Source organism: Rattus norvegicus, chromosome 19 (genome assembly GCF_021556685.1).
Source record: "Rattus norvegicus strain SHRSP/BbbUtx chromosome 19, alternate assembly SHRSP_T2T, whole genome shotgun sequence".
Taxonomy (NCBI): Eukaryota; Metazoa; Chordata; class Mammalia; order Rodentia; family Muridae; genus Rattus; species Rattus norvegicus.
The window spans coordinates 45,503,305-45,525,396 of record NC_141552.1 but is presented as its reverse complement, the minus strand read 5'-3'; the positions used below and the strand labels follow the sequence as shown (position 1 = coordinate 45,525,396).

General features: G+C 44.1%; 1 protein-coding gene across 6 annotated transcripts in view; it reads left to right on the top strand.

Moving 5' to 3' along the window:
- Prmt9 (protein arginine methyltransferase 9) overlaps nucleotides 1-22,092 on the top strand; it is a 50,035-nt gene that overhangs the window by 23,151 nt on the left and 4,792 nt on the right. For 3 of the 6 annotated variants that reach the window (XR_015643312.1, XR_015643311.1, XR_015643309.1), the window contains exons 9-13: nucleotides 950-1,652; nucleotides 5,723-5,876; nucleotides 10,507-10,629; nucleotides 10,895-11,131; nucleotides 14,730-14,907. Coding sequence is in view for 2 of the 6 variants with exons in the window: in XM_087594127.1 (XP_087450253.1) it covers nucleotides 950-1,652; nucleotides 5,723-5,876; nucleotides 10,507-10,629; nucleotides 10,895-11,110 (1,196 nt within the window). In the remaining 4 variants the exon portion in view is untranslated. Of the gene's footprint in view, nucleotides 1-949; nucleotides 1,653-5,722; nucleotides 5,877-10,506; nucleotides 10,630-10,894; nucleotides 11,205-14,729; nucleotides 14,908-19,082; nucleotides 19,197-22,092 lie in introns of those variants that run through there. The other 3 variants (XM_087594127.1, NM_001191599.1, XR_015643310.1) reach the window with 2 other exon arrangements.

The window sequence follows — 22,092 nt, the reverse complement described above, 5'->3', positions numbered from 1 at the left end:
GGGTTAGTGACTGGGGGAGGGCCCAGCCCACTGTGAGTGGGGCCATCTTTGGGGTAGTGTTGCTAGTTTCTGTAAGAAAGTAAGGTGAGCTGGGTGGTAGTAGTGTATGCCTTTAATCCCAGTACTCAGGAGGCAGAGGCAGGAATACCTATGTGAATTTGAAACCAGCCTGGTCTACAGAGCAAGTTCCAGGTTAGCAGGCCTGCATAAAGAACCTGTGTCCAAAAAGAAAGAAAGAAAAAAGAAAAGAAAGCTTGAGGAAGCCAGTAAGCAGCACCCTCTGTGGCCTCTGCTTCAGCTCCTGCCTTCAGGTTCCTGCCCTGACTTCCTTTAATCCTGAGCTGTGACAGAGAAATGTGAGCCAAGTAACCCTTTCGTCCCCAGTGTACTCTTTTTTTTTTTTTAAGATTTTATTTTATTATATGAGTACACTGTAGCTGTCCTCACACACACCAGAAGAGGGCATCAGATCTCATTACAGATGGTTGTGAGCCCCCATGTGGTTGCTGGGAATTGAACTCAGGACCTCTGGAAGAGCAGTCAGAGCTCTTAACCACTGAGCCATCTCTCTAGCCCCGCCAGTGTACTCTTTTTTTTTTTTTTCCGGAGCTGGTGATCGAACCCAGGGCCTTGCGCTTCCTAGGCAAGCGCTCTACCACTGAGCTAAATCCCCAACCCCGCCGCCAGTGTACTCTTGATCACTGTTTTTTGTTTTTTTTTGTTTTGTTTTTTGTTTTGTTTTTTTTTTTTTCTTTTTTTTTGGAGCTAGGGACCGAATCCAGGGCCTTGCGGTTCCTAGGCAAGCGCTCTACCACTGAGCTAAATCCCCAACTCCGATCACTGTGTTTATTACAGTAATAGAAATCCTAACTAAGATAATTGTGTGTGTGTGTGTGTGTGTGTGTGTGTGTGTATAAAATTTTTCTCCTTTCCTTTCTTACAAATGAAGACTACTGGATACAGCCTGGAGACCAAGTGACAATGGAGGCATCTTGTCACGATTGTTACCTAAGAATCCAGGGGATCAGTATCTTGCATTTGGAACATGAAATGGAAGTTATAAAAAGTTTTACCAAGAGTAAAGACTTGCTCTCTCTGGGAAATGAGGCTGAGCTCTGTAGTGCCCTGGCTAACCTTCAGACCAGTAGACCAGAAGCTCTGGAGCAGACCTGTGTGTTAGAGCCCACAGAGATCGCTTTGCTTAATAACATTCCATATCATGAAGGCTTCAGGACAGCAATGAGGAAGGTATTGTCTTCACTGGCCCCAGAGACGCCGAGCCAGCCCATGGAAGCTCACTGTCAGGACATGGAGACGAACTTGGAGAGTGCACCAAGCACCTCTGACCCTTTCTATGTGTTGGATGTGTCTGAAGGCTTCTCTCTTTTGCCTATACTTGCTGGAACCCTTGGTCAGGTTCAGCCCTACAGTTCTGTGGAGAAAGACCAGCACTGTATTGCTTTGGACCTCATATCTGAAGCCAATCACTTCCCTAAGGAAACACTTGAGTTTTGGCTGCGACACATAGAAGATGAAGCTGCTGTGTTGCAAAGACCCAAATCAGACAAGTTATGGAGTATAATTATACTAGATGTCATTGAGCCGTCTGGGCTCATCCAGCAGGAGATCATGGAGAAGGCCGCAATATCCAGGTAAACCAAACCCGCAGGGTAAAGCAAACCCAGAAGTGGGAGGGTGGGAGGGGGTACAGGGGGGTTGGGTTAAAAGTCTCTCTCTCTCTCTCTCCCTCTCCCTCCCTCCCTTTCTTTCTCTTTCTCTCTCTCCCTCCCTCCCTCCCTCCCTTTCTCTCTCTCTCTCTCTCTCTCTCTCTCTCTCTCGTTGTTGTTGTGCTCCCCCCCCCCCTTTTTTTCCTTTTTTAAATTCTGTGGGCAAAAGGGTTGAGATGAATGTTTTACTGTTTATACCTTGACATCAGGGTTGGTTCTGTGAGGGCCTCTAGGCAGGTTTGGGGTAGAGGCTGGTGGTTCCCAGGTTAGACTGTGGTTGACAATTTAGATCTTTCCTGAAACTGAGTTAATCACCAATAACTAAATGAGTCTTCACAAGAGCTCTGAATGAAAAGTTTACAAGCTTTCCAGAGGGGGTGGGCACATCAAAATAGGGGAGGGAGAGTAATGCGCCCCCTGACTGTGGGGGGCTCCGAGTGCCCCTCTCCATTAGAGAGCTGCTTTTCCTCTAACCCACCGTTCGCTACAGTCCTCTGGTGATAGCTATACAGGGATTTACCCCCACACCAACCAGTTAGTTCTCCAGACACCAGCGCAGTTCTTTAATTCAGTTCAGTGCTGGTAGTGCTATCTGGAGGTAGAGGTAGAAGCTAGGGGAAAGCCACCAACTTCAAAACCCAGATGCCTATGGTAGGTCGTCGTCTATACGTCTAAACCACCAGATCCAGGTTGAAGGATCCCTCAGTGGATGAAACCCTCCTCTGATTGGGTTGAATTTGTTACAGCAGCTCACAGGATTTAGGAAAATGTTTGCCTTAGATTAGCTTGTTTGTTAAAGATGATGCAGATGAGGAGCCAGGAGAGCAGTGTAGGGCAAGCCTCACGGAAGGGTACAGAGTGTCCATGGTCTTTTTGGACATCCTGTCCAGCAACCTGCACACGCCGAGTGAGGAGAAGCTCTCAACTCCACCCCTGGGGATTTCCATAGGGCCTCATTATGTGTGTGGCATCACTGGGTGTTAGTGATGACTCAGTCTGGCGTTGAGGCTAGGCAGGGGAGTCAGACAGAAAGGCCCAGCTCTCTATCATTCCTTCTTCTTTCTGAAGAACAAATCTGAGAGTCTAGGAGTCCCTAGATCCTGAGATGGCCTTGGTATACAGAAGATACTCAACATTCTTTTGACTATGAGACTCCTGTGTTAAGGATCTTTGTGAGAAAAACAAACAAGCAACAGAACACCAGAAAACCAAGACAAAGATCAAACAGAGTACTGGTATAGATCACTGCCCTATGTGTGCCTTGTTTGGCCGTTTCTCAATGAGGTTGTTTGTTTTAAATTCTTTTTTAAGATGTATTTATTTTAAGTATGCTTTGCCTGCATGTGTGTATTTGTACCACATGCATGTCTGGTGCCCGAAGACATCATAAGAGGGTATTGAATCCCCTGGAACTGGAGTTACAGGTGCTAGGACTTGAAATCAGGTCTTCTGCAAGAGCAACAAATGCTCCTAACAATTGAGCTATCTCTTCAGCCTCCCATGTCTGAGTTTTATCCTTTGTAGTGAGCTGATTGAGGTGATGTGTTTTCTTAGTTCTGTGAGCTACATTAGCAGATCATCAGATATTTCCTCAAAGAGGGGGCTGTGTGGTTGTGTGTATGCCACATGTGTATTAGCAGTTGCAGTATACCAGACCCCTGGGGTTTAGGATTGGCATCTGAAGAGGGACTGTCATATGGGACGGAGCCCTTTAACTTGTGTGGTACAAGTAGATAGTGTTAGAATTGACTGGAATCATAAGCCACTTAAGTAATGTTGGAGAATATATATATGAATGAGAATGAGGACTCTCTCTGCATTCACCTGTGTGCTGAAAGAGGGCATCAGGCCCCATTACAGATGGTTGTGAGCCACCATGTAGTTACTGGCAGTTGAACTCAGGACCGCTGAAAGAGCAGCCAGTGCTCTTAACCTCTTAGCCATCTTGCCAGCCCCTGGAGGATTTATTAATTTTCAATAAATATTTAATTTGAAAGTAATTAATTGTGGAGAAATGTTCCTTCCAGTTTGGTGTGAGATGCCTTAATAAATAAGGGAAGCACTTGTTACCATTCTTGGAACTTTTCTTGAGCTTCAAATTTTTGGAAAGTTAAAGTAAATTGGCAGAAAATTAACAAGTAATGGGCTAATTTCATAATCGCTCACTAGCTAGCAGGGATGATTTTGTTGAAAGTTGTGCTGCTTTATTAAGAGATGAGTAATTTCACTAATCGAGACTGGCTACTGACTTTCTCTCGAACTCAAACAAGTTGTTAGGAACAGCGTAGGATGAGCAAGTCACAGACACCTCCTATGTATGAGGATCAGCCTGGGAGACGTAAGTCATAGTGTAACCCAGGCTACTTCCTCTCTACTTACCTGTAAGCACACGACTGTGTAAGCCTAGAGTGAGTCCTGTACACAGACAGCCTAAAACTGGATGCCACCTGACTTGGTGCATCCTTTGTTCCTGCTGTTCTGTTTCCAGTTAAGTGTTGAGTGCTCTCCCCGCATGCTCCTCAGTAAACACACAGCTTGCTGATTCGGCTAGTCTAGTTCCTGAACTTGCCCTGAGGACTACCCCCAGCCCCACCCCACCCTAGGTAAGTATTAGAATTACGGCAGGCTGTTATTTTACCTGGGTGCTGTGTACCTAAGCTCTGGTCTTCTCATTTGGACTGCTAATGCCTTACCCACTGAATTGTCTCCCCAGCCTCTAAGGCTTAATGATCTACTTAGGGAAGCTATGTAGCAAAAGCTTGAACATGTATGCACATTATTTTTAGATATGTACTAACTGGTAGATGGTTAATTTGTAACTTGGGTATAAAGTGAACTGCAAAAGATATTCATGGTGACACGGTGACCACCTCTCTATAGTCCCTGTTCTGGAGGTTTAAGTAGTAGATACCCAGATTTCTCAGTAGAAGTAAGACCTGCTGTCCGGTAGCTTCACTTGGTCTCACAGACCTTACTCTGTCTTCCTTTCACAGCTCAGCATGAAAAGCAAAGCAATATCCCATGGTAGTTTTAGTGCCCGTCCCTCATGTGGGAACTGATTTTGCCTTGTTATGGCCTCCAAGTCCTTGCTATAGAAACTCCTGGCACACACATGCAGGGAGTGCCGGCTTCCCACGAGGCACTGGTCTTCTGCTCATAATTCTCTGCCCAAGGAAGTCTACTTAAAGTGCTTTTTATAGCCATGCAGTACTGTTAGTACAGTTCCCGTGGCACCAAAGGGAGAGTGAAGGGGAACGGAAGTGTGGTTGCAGTAAATGCACTTGCATGAGAGAGGCGTCTGTTAACTTTTGTCTTGCTTTCCTTCCTCGACTATTTCATTTTTTATATATTTGCATTTGGAGAGTTTAATCCTGTATAGAAAGTGAATCATTTCAGATGTTCAGAAAGGTTACAGGACAGTTCAGGGAACTTACTACACACTTTACACCCTGTGCACTAAGCCATTCCTAGTGATGATGTTATGAGACCTTCTTTTTCCCAGTCAGTGTTGCAGCTGATTACTTATACATAGTGGTAGCATGTGGGAGAAGCTTACGTCTACACATGTTATTTATTCGTGTTTCATATACACCTTATATACAGTCTTAAAGCAGCCTTACAGTATCTTTAGTGTACTTGTGTTTTTATGAAGACCTATTCATGAAGTCATATATAGAATTTCCCACATACTTTATTGTATGAGTATTCAAAAAGTGGTGGATTTTGGAGCATTTTGACTTCCATGTAAGGATGGTTCACAATTAATGATTGGGGCCTGTTATTAAGAATTTACCTTAGTCTGTCTCCTGAGCTAACAGTCCAAATATGACTTCTTGGGCAATTATTTCTAGTGGTTTAGATTCTGTACTACTAGCCAATAGTGACAAGGTCCACTAGACTACATACCATCCATCCTTCATTAATTCACGATGCTTGCTTATATTTATAAGATTCAGGGAATTAAAAGGCTTTTAAAAATATTTACCCCCTTTCAGGTGTTTACTGCAGTCTGGAGGCAAGATTTTCCCGCAGTACGTGCTGATGTTTGGAATGCTGGTGGAGTCACAGACGCTGGTAGAAGAGAGTGCTGTTCAAGGAACAGAACACACTCTTGGGTTAAACATAGCACCGTTTATTAACCAGTTTCAGGTAAGTGAATAGAGAACTGTTCAGTCAGGATGCCTCCTGGTGTCTTTGTCTCTCCTTTTGAGTTTTTACCTAGTTAGCAGGTTTAGTTAGATAAAAAGGATTGTGGGTTTCCTGGAGTAAAGGAACGTGTCAGGGATGACAATCAACCTGAACGTTAGAATAACCAAGGACTTTTGTCATGAATACTGACTAAAGTTAATACAGTTTGCTCTGAATCACTGTTATAGAATAAAAGACAAATAAGAGGTTTTAGACTTGCAATAAACAGTTGTACTTTTGTAACAAAGAAGCATCCAGAGGACTGTATCCAAAGCTTGAATTTCTGATTGAAACTTCAGATTGTCTACTGAGTGGCATGGGCAGCTGGAGTCCGGATCTGAACCATCTGTCTGCATAGCAGGGATGTGTGGGGCTCAAGAGGGAGGTTAGTGTCGGTTTAAGAAGCAAGGAGTTGGGATTTAGAAAGAGAGTGACACTGCACTGTGCTAGAATGAAGTGACGTGTGCATTTAACATGTGTCTAGACAGTGCCTGGGGAAGCCACATGGGGTTGAAGATGGAGAAATGATGTCTGAGGGTTCTAACTAGTAAGCACTTAAGGATGCTGATGTCTTCCTTGACAGTACCTACTTAAGGAATAAATTAACTACCTTTGGGGCGGGTGGGGGATGTGGCTAACCAAGGTTTTAAAGTTAGTTTACTATCTCTCTGGTGAAGATTTAATAAAGAGGATACACCTAGCACAAGATAGAGATGTTTAAGCTGTTTCTGTGCATGGTCCCAAACTGCCACCATCTATCTTTCTATTGTGATGTTTTAAAGGAATTATTTACTTACTTTAGTGTGTGCGTGTTTGTATGCATGAGTATCTTGTGTATGCATTGCTCATGTAGTCTAAAAGGGGATTAGATCTGGAACTAGAGTTACCGGTGTTTGTGAACTACCATGTGGGTGCTAGGAATCGCACCCTGGGCATCTGCCAGAGCAGTAAACACTGCTGGGACATCTCTCCAGTCCCTATCTATTTTGTTCCCACGTGGTCCTGACTCCAGCAGCTTTTAATTCTGTCAGGGTCTACAATAGACTGTTCCTGTTGCCTTTTCACAGTATCTCCCACTCACGACCCCTCTTCCCCTTGTGGTCTGTATAGTTTTCATATAACTATTGCATTCCATCCCCCATTGTTCTTGGACGAATAAGCCTTGGTTAAGTCCCACCCACTGTGTTACTACATAACATACATAACACCCATAGTTAGCCCATATACCATGGTCACTTGACCACTTTCTAAAGACAATCCTTAACCTTCCTTGGCAGTTTTATATTTTAGAGTGTGTTTACCTGTTGCCTTAGGTATTTTCTCCTCTCTTATGATGATTGACCACTAGAAAACCATGTCAATTAATGAAAAAAAATTGTTAGGTTGTTAAAAGAATATAATACATTAACAACTATTCAAAAAAATCAGAGGTTGTTAAAAGAATATAAACAGTAACAACTATTCAAAAAAAATCAGAGGTTGTTAAAAGAATATAACACAGTAACAACTATTCAAAAAAATCAGAGGTTGTTAAAAGAATATAAACAGTAACAACTATTCAACAAGTGTTCATCGAGCACCTACTACCTGCTCGTTTTATTATTTACTTACTTACCTCGTATTTTTTGAGATGGGGTCTGATGGAGCCCAGAGGGCCTCAGTGTGTAGCCAAGGGTAACCTTGGGCTCCTGATCCTTTTGCTTCCATCTTCCAAGGGCTAGAATTGTAGACATACGGCACACATTCCCAGATCACATGTATGTATTAGTTACTGGCTGCTACAACAAAACGCCTGACAAGTGCACCCAAAGTAAAAGTTCATTTTGGCTCACAGTTTGAGGAACACACTCCATGATGGCAGAAATTTCCATCTCAACCTTCTATTAAAAATAGACAGAAGGGCAATTGAAGAAGACACCCAGTATCTACCTCTAATCTCCACTTTTGTACTTGTATACTTGTGTGTACATGTGTGCAAGAGTATACACATACAGAAGCCCATGGAAGCTATGGAGGCAAGCCCAGGCACTCAGACTCTTATCTAGTGCCTGCCAGGATGGTAGAAGGAAGCATGAACCCCCATGAAGTCCTACCTTATAGTACACACCCTCCAGGTGAATGGAGGCATGCTTCCATAAGTGACTGGCCTTACAGCCCTAATATGTCCTATATGCCACCTTAGATTGGGTCAGGAATGTTTTCCTCATGGGAGGCTTGAACTGTAAAAATCAAGAATCCCCTGTCACCACGTACATTGCTACCAACTCTGCAGAACATGTACACCAGTATAAATCAAAGGTATGTGATGGGAGCAGGCTCTCTGTGAAAGATGGATTAAGAGTATGGCCAGAGTGATCAACTTTCAGGGTCCTGTATACTCCAGGTGGACATGAACAGTTCAGCAGGTTGGCAGCCAACCTAGAGCCAGTCAGCCTAGGACACCAAATCAACTCTCGCTGCTAACAGCCAGCCAGGCAGGGGGAGCCCAAGAAAGAATCCACAGCCATTCAAAATGCTGTTCTACTGTAGCCAATGAGAAGACCATTTAAAACTGTGAGCTTGACAGGGACATTAATAATCTTAACGAGAGAAGGCAGTGGGTACCACAGATTTTCTTGCTATGACTAGGAAGCCTCTTGACCTTTGTTGACTCTGACTATGAAGGAGGTTGGTAGATTGACTCAAGTCAACGAGAACAAGAAATGATGGCAACTTAAAATGGGCACATCAGTCAGGATGGTCAGCTCCTTGAAAAAGCAGTGTGCCCACAGCCCTGCCAGACATTGTTGGCTTTACCAAACATTTTTGTAGCTGCTGAGTCCACAGAGACCCTGCCTAAAACCCATCCTTACACCCTTCAGGATCAGGGCTTGGACAGGGACTACAGACTCCTCAGTTAGCCATGTGTTCCATGGCAGAGAGAGGGCAAGATCTCCAACTCCAGCATTAACACCGCTGCACATAGATGCTCTCCCTGCCCTCAAGAACGAGGAGGCCATTTCTGACTCCATAAAAACCCTGGACAGCTGCCCAGTGTGAAAATCTCCGACGTGGTGTGGTGGGACATGCCCAGTGGGTAAATCCAGATCCTTAGGCAGCATCACAGAGCTTTGGGCAGTGGAGCAATGTGACAGCCTGCTCTGAAAAGGCCTCTTTGGGCAGAGACTGTTAGGAGTAAAACCCTTGGGAGGCTGCTCAGAGGCACAGCCATAAGGCAGGCGGTGAGAAGTGGTGGCCTGGACTGAGCAGGGGCCGTGTGTGCTTCTGTGTGGACTTTAAAGGTAGGAGCTTTATAGATTGGATGTAGAATACGAGAGAGGACCAGGAAGGATAGTTACCATTTATTAATGTAGGGAAACGGGAGCAATCAGCTGTATTGTGAATAAGAGGTGTCAGGGGGGTCATTGAGCAGCTGGATTCAAAGAAAACTAGGTGTAGCATATAAAGTTGGCGGTCAGTGTCATAGATGTCATTAAAGCCACAGAGTGTATGGCACATTAGGGCTGTGCAGAGAAAGGTTTGAGAACTGAATGTAGAGAGCTTGCAGGGTGCTGAGCTCTAGTGAGATGGCGTCAGGAGAAGCTAGGAGCTCAGGCTGAGAAACACAAGTGGGGATGGTATGGTACGGTGCAGTAGAGCCGTCCGTGAGTATTTCAGGCCCAGGGGCAGAAGTGAGAATGTAGTTACCAGATCCTGGCGTAAACAGTCCACGGCATAAGGAAGACTGGAGTGCCTAGGAGGGCTTGGTGTATCTAGCCATTCTCAGGAAGATTGAAGGTAACTCAGTCTCTCACAGAAAGGAAAGCATCTCCTAAGCAGCACCATCATCTTAGCTCATACAAGGAAGAGGCTTTAGAGCCCTGGGCCTGACTGCAGATTGGCATGGTGTGTCCCCTGAGCAGCTGGCCTTTCAGACTCCCCCAGTGACTTGAATTTGCAGCCAAGGTTTTGAGAACCATGGCTTTGTAGAAAAGAGCTTGTTTTTCTGGGTGAATCTATTTGGATGGAATTTGTGCATCGTGTGTGTGTGTGTGTGTGTGTGTGTGTGTGTGTGTGTGTGTGTGTGTGTGAGAGAGAGAGAGAGAGAGAGAGAGAGAGAGACAGAGAGACAGACAGAGAGACAGAGAGACAGAGACAAGATCTCCTTGGGCAGACTTGGCACTTCTGGAACCCATTATTAGGCCAAGCTGGCCTCTCCTAAGCTATGTTGACCTCTGTCTCCTGAGAGCTGGGGTTTAGGGCAGGTGCCACCATGCCTGGCTGAATTTGGTGCCTGGTCAAATACAGTTAATATTGACTGTGAGATCATTGCTTGTCAGTACACAGTTCTGCTTTGGCCACCTGAAAGTGTAGTGTTTCCATCCAAGAGAAAGGCCTGTAGGTAACAAAGCACAGCAAACTGCAAACCTGCCTATAAACCTTAGCTTGTTTGTTTGTCCTGAGAACTGGGTATGAGCCTTCAGACCTTAGGACTGACACATAAAGTAACTAGACCACAGAAAGCAGTGTCAGAAGGAGCAGGTTACAGATCAGCTCCAGAGGGAGCCCTGACTGTGAAAATGACGAAAGTGAACATGGACTCTTTCCTCAGGTGCCTATCCGGGTCTGTTTGGATTTATCTTCCTTGCCATGCATTCCTTTAAGCCAGCCAGTGGAACTGTTGAGATTAGATCTGATGACTCCATATTTGAACACTTCCAATAGAGAAGTGAAGGTAAGGACAACTACAAATGATCCCTCTTGTCATTCCAAGACATTTACCCTAAACGGGCTATCATTTCCTCTGAGGTTAAAGTTAAATCTTATTTTCTGAACAACATGCAAACATAGATTAGATAAATATTAGTGTCTGAAATTCGTTAAAATTAAATTAGAATGCACGGCTAAATATATTTTTAGTTTTTGTATTCAAATTGATTAAAAAGGAAAAAAAAAGACTTACTTTCCTTGATGGATTGTTCACAATTTACTTTCTCCAGGTCCGTGTGTGCAGGTCTGGCCGATTGACCGCGGTTCCATTTTGGTTTCATTTGTGCCTGGATGACGAGGTCAGGTTGGACACCTCAGGTGAAGCGTCCCATTGGAAGCAGGCTGCAGTGGTCCTAGATAATCCCATCCAAGTACAAGCAGGAGAGGAACTTGTACTTAGTGTTGAGCATCACAAAAGCAACATCAGCATCACAGTGAAGCAGTGAGACCACGGTCACACAGCGAATGTAAGAGAATCCTTGGAACCGTCAACCATGTTGTACGGTGGCATTAATAAAACCCATGGTCGAACTTTTAAAAGCGTGTGTGTGTGACATTATTTTTAAAATATAGACTTTGCTTTCTAGACAAGGATATTGTTTCTAGATTAGGGAGCCATTTTGTTGGAACTTCTTAGTGATTTAAAAAGGGTCACCTCGTGGGCATGTCAGTTAAGCACATGTTTAGGGAATTGAGATTTTGGCTTACAGTGGGGCAATGTGTAAGTCTGTCAGCAGTGGCTGTGAACCAGAACCTGCTTCTGTTAGGTACTGGGTGTATTAAAGAGTGGAAGGCATAGGAGAAGTGTCCTCAGGAGGCGATGTTTCCTTCTCTACTTTGACAAAAAGAAAATTAAACATTGATGGCAAACAAAAGCTTAAAAATGCTAAAGCAGAATTTGTGTAAATTCAAATCTTGATTTGAATACCCTGTTGCAAAGCTTTGTAACTTCTTGGGAGCCCATTTTTAATTGTTGATATTATTTTCTGAGTGATCTAGCACTTTTCAGAAAGTCCTTACCCTGCTGCATCTCGGTCTCTGTCTCTTCTCTCTTCTTCTCTCCTTTCTTTCTGTGTGTTCCCTCCTACCTACATTTATTTTTGGACAGGATATATATTTATATATATGAGTACACTGCAGCTGTCTTCAGACACATCAGAGAGGGCATCAGATCCCATTACAGATGGTTGTGAGCCACCATGTGGTTGCTGGGAATTGAACTCAGGACCTCTGGAAGACCAGTCAGTGCTCTTAACCGCTGAGCCATCTCTCCAGCCCTGCCCCCTCCCTTTTAAAGATTTATTTATTTTGAGGATAACTTTTAATTTCTGGATCTCCTGTCTCTACTCCCTTGATACTGACATTACATTATATGAGTAAACTGCTGGGGACCAAGCTCTGACCATGCTAGTCATAAGCTGTGTCCTCATTCCCTGTTTATCTACTCAAAGAACCAACTCAGCCTCGCTGAATCTTTTCTGTTTCATTAAGTTCTGCCTTCATCTTAATAACCTCTTTTCAGCCACTGTTTTGGGTTTGGCTTGTGCTTAGTTGTCCAAGACTCTTAAGGTACGTTGTTACTTGAGAACCTCTGTCTGTCTGTGTTTTTAATGTGGGCATACTTACCGACGACTTAACTCTTGGGAGTGCTTTTGTTATGCCCCATAGGTATACACATGTTCTGTTTTCCCTTTGCTTTTGTTCTAAGCTTTTATTGCCTTGTTTCTTCATTGACTGCACCATTCAATGGTGTGCTGTTGAATTTCCACAGGTTTGCATGCTCTGTAGTTCCTCTTGCTGTTGACTTTTAGCGTCGTGATCAAAATAAGAGAAGTTAATTCTTCAAGTTCCTCATGTTTGTTAAGGCTTTAAGTCCTAGTACATGATCTATTATGGTCTTTCTAGAGTCAGTTCTGCAGGTTGCTGAGAATGTCTATTCAGAAGCGTTTGGATAGACTGTTCCGTACTTTCTGTATGGTCTGTTGATATATGAGGTCATTTAGCTGAGATGTTTACTTTTTGCCCAGATGATCTATCTGTTAGTGAGAAGGAGATATTGAAGTCACTCACTGTGTGTTGGGATTCATTTGTGGCTTTTTATTTAACTTAAAACTTTTGTTTGCAGGCTGGATAGATGGCTCAGCGGTTAAGGGGGGGGATCCTGAGTTCAATTCCCAGCAACCACATGGTGGCTCACAACCACTGTAATGGGATCCAGTGCCCTTTTCTGTATGTCCAAAGACAGCTACAGTGTACTCACATACATAAAATAAATAAATGTTTAAAAAGAAGTCAATCTAATTTTAGAAATTCATCTGCATGTGGTTGTGTGAGGAGAGCATGGATGTGCTAGCTTGCATATACGCTGAACCCTAAAGTTGATATGGCATCTTTCTCAGTCACTCACTCTCCATTACTGAGGTATGTTCTCTTTCTGAAGCCAGAGCGCACCAAGAATAGCGACTCTATCTGACCAGCCTCCAGAACGCTGGCATCGCAGGCAAGCACCACGGCTGTTTGGCTTGGATGTTGGTAATGGGGTTTTCTATACCCCAGTCTTGATCCTTGTGTGGCAAGCACTAATGCTAAGCTGTTTTTCTATCCCCTGATCTTTGACTTTACATTAGCAGTTTTTGTTTTATGAAATAGGTACACACATCAGCTGGGTGCATGGAAGTTGAGAACCGTAATGTCCTCTTGACAGATTGTCACCTTAGATAAAATGACTTCCTTAGGCCTTTCTGGCTGCCGGGTATTAGAACACTGACACTTCACCTGTTTGGAGCTCCATTTGTTTGGAATACCTTTTCCATCCTCTCATCCCGTGGTACCATCTGTTTATAATGGGGACACATTTTTTTGAAGGCAACAAATCGGTCCTTATTTTGACGCCAAGCTCCTCACGTGTGTCTGTGATTGGGGATTTGGGAGCATTGCCATACAGTGTCACTGAGAAAATGCCCATTGCTCCTGTCACTTTATGGTGTTTGCTGTTCCCGTCTCCGTTTGTTTTACTACAGTTTCAGCATCTCTTTTTCCTGTAGCCTCTTGGGTGGGTGTGTGTTTTCTTCAGTTCAAAAAGTAATTTCCAGTGTCTTCCGCTAGCTTGGCTCAGCAGTCTTGGGAAGTTAAGTGTGTCCTATAGGTGCACACTCCCCCAGGCCTCTTCAGCAACACCAGCTTGCTGGGGGTCTTAGTTTGGGCTTCTACTGCTGTGAAGAGACACCATGACCACAGCAACCCTATAAAGAAAAAACACTTTGTTGGGACTGGCTTACGGTTCAGAGGTTTATTAGTCTGACATTGTTATGGTGGCAGGCAGGCAGACACGGTGCTAGACAACAAGTTGGGAGTTCTGGATTCAAACCCTAATCCAAAGGTAGCAGGAAGAGCCATTGGGCCTGACTGGAGCTTCTTAAACCTCAAAGCCCACCCCTAGTGACACTTTCTCCAGTAAGGCTGCACCTAGTTCCACAAGGCCACACATTTTTTAAGAGAATTATTTATTTATTTAATGTATATAAGTACACTGTAGCTGTCTACTGACACACCAAAAGAGGGCATCAGATCTATTTACAGGTAGTTGTGAGCCACCATGTGGTTGCTGGGAATTGAACTCAGGACCTCTGGAAGAGCAGTCAGTGCTCTTTAACCACTGAGCCATCTCTCCAGCCCAAGGTCACACATCCTAATTCTTTCAGATAATGCCATTCCCTATGAGCCTGTGGGGGCCATTTTCCTTCAGATCGCCACACTGGGTATAGTAGACTGATGGATGTTACTGTCTTTCAGGCCTTAAAATACTTCATTCCTAACTTTCTTCTTTTAAAATTTTGTTAAGAACTCTGCCATTTTGATGAGCCAGGCTTTATAACGTGACCTTTTCTTTTGCAGCTTTGAGTTCTTTGAGCTCTCAGGACCTCTCATTGGGTATAGCTCCTGTGGGTTTGGGAGTTTTCACGTAGCTGCACCGCTTGGTATTCCAGTTTCCTGTGCTTTTGCCCTGAACTTAAACCTCTGTTATTAGGTCGTTGACTGATTTTTTTTTAATTTATATTACCTTAGAGCTAGAGACACGGCCCAGCAGTTAAGAGCACTGGCTGTTCTTGCAGAGGACTGGGGTTTCAATTCAGCACCTATATGGCAGCTCCCAACAGTCTGAAAATTCCAGTTCCAGAGGATCTGATCCACTCTTCTGGCTTCTGTGGCTACCAGGCTTGCACACTGGTATATTGACTTACAGGTAGGTAAAACATCCATACACATAAAATAAAATATATAAAATATTTTATATATATACACATAAATATATATACACATACATAAATACATGTAAATATATACACATACATAAATACATATACACATACACATATATATACATATATATACATACACACACACACACACACATATATATATTTGGAAGAACATTTGTTGCTCTTGCAGAGGACCTAAGTTTGGTTCCTTGCCCACATATGGCTTACAACCATCTATAACTCTAGTTCCAGGGGACCTGATCCCCTCTTGAGAGCTCAAAGCACATATATATACACTTGGAAAAATAAACTTAAGAATAATTTTTTTAAAAAATGATGTCACCTTTATTCTTTTAGTGAAAGTGTTCATAGTGTCCAAGAGATACGGGTGTAACAAAGTTAAGGTGTTTTCTTTTTCTAGATTGCTGTTCCTGGCGTGGTCCTAGTACTCTGACAACGTGTTTGCAACAATAATTGCTATCCAGGGGTAGGCCAACTATGAAAATACCATAACAGCCAAGGAAACACCAATCATCCCTTACAATCTTAGGAAGTAAAGGGTACTGAGAGTACCTTGTGCACTTGTGTATTTGGTCTCGTGGGTATGAAAAGGAAGGAAGGAGAGTATTGGTGCAGTAGAGGTAGGGGAGGGATGACAGAAGAGGAGAGGGAGCGAAGAGAGGTTAAGCTTCAGGTAACAGCCCAGCCCAGCATTATTTTCCACAGAGAAATGGAAATAAATAAGGGGGAGGGTAGAGAACAACAACAAACTTGGCAGGAGTGAGCATAGGGAGCGCTGGGTGGGACAGGGCTGTTTGTTCAGTCTCTAGTAGAGGCCGTCCCAAGGATTCTCTTACATTCGCTGTGTGATCACGGTCTCAGGGCTTCACTGCGATGCTGACGTTGCTTTGTGATGCTCAACACTAAGCACAAGGTGTTTTGGTCCTGGTTTCTAGATGCATCACTGCCTGGTCCTAGCTATCGGTCACAGCCCAGTTGTTGCCCCCACCCCTACTCCCAAGGATCTTGTTTTACAAACCGTTCTTGTTTCTGGGTTTCTTTCTTGCAGACTGGGTTACAGATGCTGAGAAGGTCTCACTCACCTGGTTAATCCTTCAGGAAAATGTTGCCCATGTTGACCCCAGTTGCTGACCCTCCAGGAATATGGTTGCCGGTGTTTTATAGCCAGGTTCCAGCATGTTGTTTACATAGCTTATGTCTAAGCTCCCCCTGGCAGACTCTGGCTCTCCTGGTCACCAGATCACTGGATCCAGAGTTTCCTCTGGAATATGGTTCACAGCATGTCTTAGGTTGCAGACACAAGGAGTGGTGAGGGGAACGGGGGTCTTTTTGAAATAATCTCAAGGCTGCTGATAGTGTCCAATCAGCAAATTATCCTGGACAAGGGCTGCACTAAAAGCAGCAAGGGAATGAGGCTTGATGTGGGACGTGTTGGGAGCCACATGTGCAGCTCTCAGTGCAGACAGAGTGAAGGATTATGAAAAGGCACAGCCCTGTGGTGTGGCGACAGGAATATGAAGCGGCCTGTACATCTGCAGCCAGGAAGCAGCAGACAGCACCTGCTGGGGATTTCTCTCTCAGCAGGGCTGCTATTCTATCATCGAGTTCTTTATAAGAACGCCTCTTAAGATAGCTATTGTTTGCAGGTCTTTTCTGGTATGTGCGCTGCTGGTTGATAGCTTCCCTTTGCTCTGCAGAAGCTCTTGGTTGGTACAGTTGTCCTTGTATCTTTACAGGGTCTCTAGATGTGGCAGCTATTAGGTGGGTGCTATGCATGGGAGGCGATGACGAGGACAGGTACATGCCCAGTCCTGGTGCTATCTTATAGAGCTGTGTGATCTAGGGCCATTTGAGCCTGCGGCCGTGCACACAGACACCGTCTGCTGTGGATGCGGCAGATGAAGTCCTCTTCAGTCATTGGTTTGCCTTCATGGACTAAATTTATGGTGCGATATTCTAATTTTTTTAAGAGTATAATTACATTTCCCCCTTCCCTTTCCTTCCTCTAAACCCTCCATTTACCCCTCCTTGCTCTCCTTCAAATCCATGGCCTCTTTTACCATTGTTATTGTATGCATATATGTATATCCATATATATTCCTAACTATAACCTGATTTGTCTATATAGTGTTTTAAATTCATATTTACATCTTCAAGGCTGGCCATGTGGTCCTAGATAACCAGGTATTATTGTGTTCTTCCCTGGGATGGACCATCTCTCCTAGTCCAAGCTTTCTGTAGTTGCCTATAGTTGTTTGTATAGGGCTGAGGCCTGTGAGCCTTTTCCTTGCCCAGTTTGTCCATTGGTGTCCTCCTTGTTCAGCTCACATTGGAGACACAATCCCACAGCAAACTCCCAGATCCTCTGATTCTTACCTTTCTTCTCTCTTCCACAAAGTTCCTGAGCTGTAGGTGTGGAAGCGTTTTATAAATGTGTCCACTGGGACTGGGCTCTGCAGCGGCTCTATATTTTGATTGGTTGAGGTGTTCTCTAATGCTCTCCATCTGTTGTACAGAAGTTCCCTTGATGAGGGGTAAAGACTACACTCATCTGTGGGTTTAAAGACACAGCTTATAGTTTTTCCCCAGGATTACGATGATTTACTAGATCAGTGGTATAGCTTCCCCTCCAATAATTACTAACACAATTAGTTAGCTGTTTCTCTCTTGAGCAGGTCTGACGTCTAATTAGAGAGCTGTTGCTTACAGCCAGGGCATGCATACCACCACTGCACACTTTGGGATATCACGTCATGCTGGTGGCTGATGTGGCCATTATAGCTGTGTGTAGGACCTTGGAAGCTTGGATGGTGCCTTCTGATGGTGTGGTCGTCTTAAAGTCACTGCCAAAGCTCATGGTCCGGGGACTCGTGTACTCTCTTACTTGGTTATAGGTCTCATATTTGCATGTCTTACACCATAAGTTGGTGTCTGGTGTAAAATAAGGGTCCAGTTTCATGCTTTGGTATGTGGAATCCAGATTTCCTGGGATAATACCCTGGATGCAAACTATTTTTTCTACTGTGGTGGGGTCCACTCGGATCTAAGACAACTCAAACACCAGGTCAGTGCAGAAAAGTTCATTGTAATCAACCCGCCACTGATCTATCAGGGATGCAGAACAGACTCAGGAATTGAACTGCAACCTGAGCCAGAATGCCACAGAGCTTTTAAGCACAAAAATCACAAAAGCTACAACCATCTGTACCAAGTTAGTTACATTTTCCTCCAATCAGGATTCAGGGATAGGGGACTTTACTTGGAACATTTCTTTGTGGTACACGTATCCTGCTCTCAACTGTGTTGAGCAGACCTGCCTAATATTCATATCTCAACTTGCCAACCAAGATGTAGCTCATCCAGGGAGGTCTTGGGAACTTAAAGTTTGTTTAATCCCAATCAGTTTGTTTAATTCAAAATGGCCTCAGTTTGGCTCCATCTTACGTTACTATGCCCACTCCGTGCCCTTGTCAACAATTATTCTGAACTGCCCATTTCATTCGACTTGTTTTGTTAGCACCACGTTTCTTTTTCCTTAAAACGTTTTTTTATTATTTATGTGTTTGAGGGTTTTGCATGTATGTCTGTGTACCAGTGTGCACACCTGGTCACTAAGCTTAGAAGAGGTTATTACATTTCCCAGAGGGCTGTGAGCTACCATGTTAGTGCTGGGAATCGATCCTAGCTCCTCTGGAAGAGCAGCTAGTTTTCTTAACTGTTGAGTCAACATTCCAGGCCACCATATTTTTGACCACTGTAGCTTTGTAATAATTTCTTTTTTCTAGAGATGGGGGGTGGGAGGGCTCACTCTCTTGCTCAGGCTAATCTCAATCTCTGGGGCTCCAGTGACCCTTTTGCCTCAGCTTTACATGTGGGGCTGACTGCAGGTGAGCCATGGCACCCAGCTTGGGTTCACGTCAGGGAGTGTCCAACTTTCCTCACAAGAGGTGTGGCCATACTTTTCATTTCTATATGAATTTTGGGATTATTATTTATTTAAATAATGCCATTAGGATTCTGATGGCGATTACATTGAATTTATATACTTATAAGCACAGTGTGGACATGCCGATCAAATGCTATATTCTGACTCACAAGGCATCCTTCCATTTATTTTCATCTGATTTTGTTTTTCCAGGCTGGCATGGAACTCGAGGTCCGCCTGCCTCTACTTCCCAAGTGCTGGGTTTGAAGGTATTGTGGTGGTTTTGGCAGAAGCATTATGTGTAGGAAAGGCAAATCCATAACCAGAGTAAGTATCTACTCGAATAAGAACAAAACGTCCTTTCCACGGAGGAAGTGGTTCAATGTAGTCAACCTGCCACCAGGTTGCTGGCTGGTCATTGTGGGAAATGGTGCCTTATCTGGGCTTCAGTGTTAGTCTCTGCTGTTGGCAGATCAGCATCTGTAGCCAGGTCAGCTTTGGTGAGTGGAAGACCATGTTATTGAGCCCACGAATAATCCCCATCTCTGCCACCCATGACTGCTTTTTTCATGTGGCCTTTAAGCAATGACAGGGATGGCTGGGGGAAAAGCCTGGCTGTCCACAGAATGGGTCATCTTGTCCATGGATTAGATTACTGAACTCCTCGGCTGAAGTCACCTTTTAATGAGCATTTACATGAGACATAAGTATCTCCACAGCCTTTGTCCATGTGGAGAGATCTGTCCGAATACTTCTTTGCCAGATGTCTTTCTCACCAATGTTCCAATCATGATCATCCATCCAGCGAATCATCCAGTCCATCCAATCCAATCCAATCCAGTGATCATCCTATGATACTGGCATCTCCAATACACTGGGGTTTTCTGATGAACTAGGGTTCACCAATAGTCTCTCATAGGCTCTCTTCATGGTGCCAAGCCTCAAATCCTTTGAATTGTTGTGCCAGGGAAATGTTAGTGAGCCCCCAAACAGAGACAAGAGCCAGTCTCATGTAACTCACATTAGGGTCTTTATTCTATTCCAGCTAGCTTGGGCCACCCCTCCAGCACATCACTGTCATGCAGGACAATTTTGGTGGTGGGGGAGCCCCGAATGTCTATGGGGCAAGGCTTTATAGTAAGCATCAAGCAGGGAGTACATGTGCAAGCATCTAATTGGAAAGCTACTGTATGTAGCCTTTAACATAATTGGCTAGTGTTAGGAGCCAATAATTTCTGCTCCCCTCTACATTGGTGGTTGTTAGGCAAGAGATGGGCTTGTAACCTGGGGGTGCAGGTTTGCTGGAATAACCTGGAGAAGCTGGTATTGTTGAGAGTCTAACCTGGAAACACTAGTCTTTTGGGGAATTACTAGGCTCAGGTTTTGTTGGGGGGCAACTTGGAAACTAATGCTAGGTACCAGCCTGTTAGCTTACCCGAGTTCAAATTTAGGTCTGATTTTCTAAAATGGCATCTGAATTTAAAAGATTTGGCATATCAGCATGACCCCCCTTCAGTCCTGGCCATCAACTGCTACTGAGGCTGCACCTTTACCAATGGCCGGCCTTCCCTGGCCGCTCACAGTACCCAGCCTCAGATGCTCTCCATGACCCCTTCAAAACTAGTAAACTCTTACACAGCACCAAGTACAACTGCGTATCAGGTACTGCACATCAGGTACAGCCTTGGCTACCTCTGGACATAGCTTCTCTGTGCTCTCAGGAAACACTTCCCAGATTTCACCTCGTGATGCTGGTCTCTCTTATTTTTAATTTTATTTTTCTTGGATATTTTGCTGGTCTCTTCTTTTTTTTTTTTTTTTTTTTTTTGGTTCTTTTTTTCGGAGCTGGGGACCGATCCCAGGGCCTTGCGCTTCCTAGGCAAGCGCTCTACCACTGAGCTAAATCCCCAACCCCTGCTGGTCTCTTCTTAATCACTGCTAATTTTTTTAGCTCCAGCTAACCAGCATCAATTGTCCCAGCAGTCTCTTCTATTCTTGACTCTAAAGCCAGAGCCACATGGCCAAAGCTACTGAATTCTGCTGCTTGCTGGAGCTGGGACATGGCCCCACTTGTTCTATTTCATTTCACTAGCTTTCTGTTTTCCAACTCTTTCACTGATTAAGCTTGGCTGTCTTGGAACTTGCTCTGTAGATTGACTGACCTTGAACTTGGAGATATGCTTGGCTCTGTCCCCATGGGATTAAAGGTATTTCCCATCATGCCTGGACTTAAGCTTTTCTTCACCTAGAACCTGCTCTGTTCAAGGATGGCTTTGAAATCAGAGATCTGCTTGCCTTTGCCTCTTGGGATTAAAGGCTTGTTCTGCCAAGCCTAGACCTCAACTGTGCTGGATAGGATCTTGCCCCAAGGTCACCACTCCCTCAATCCAGTTCAATATCCTTGAACCCAGGATTCATCTCCATTTCACTTCCTGGTGCCCCTTTAATACTTGAACCATATATTTTATATTTTTCTTTTGCTATGCTTGTTTAAAATGCTCTTCATGAGCCTTAACCAGAGAACAGTCTATGGTGGGAGTGTCTGAGACTTCCTTGGTAAATGCAATTAATCTGAGTCTCTTGAATTTAACCTTGGGCAGACTCTTCAGACAAGAGCAAAAAGTAGCCACATTCTTCACCAAAATACCACAAAAACAGTCTCTGGGCCACATATTGAAATTCTCCACTAAAACCTCTTGGGCCCATTAAGTCCCATTTAAAATATTCCACTGCTTTCCAAATCTAGTCCCAAAACCTGGATTCTTCCAAACAAAACCATAGTCAGGCCTATCACAGCAATACCCTGGTACCAACTTCTGTCTTGGTTAGGGTTTTACTGCTGTGAAAAAATACCACGACCAAGGTAAGTGTTATAAGGACAACAGTTAATTGGGGGCTTGCTTACAGTTTCAGAGGTTCAGCTATTATTATCAAGATGAGAGCATAACAAAATCCAGGCAGGCATGGTGCAGGAGGAGCTGAGAGTTCTACGTCTTCATCTGAGGACTGCTAGCAGAATACTGGCTTCTAGGCAGCTAGGATGAGGGTCCTAAGATACCAGCTCTAGGTACAGATCATAAAATCCAGAACAAGATCATAAAACCCTCTCCCAAAGAACAGCCTAGGGATAACCACAGAAATGAGGAAATGTCTTATTTTAGAATGGGCCATCTACACTGGACAGCCCTATTTCACGAATGCTCATGACATAGTGAAAAGCTCT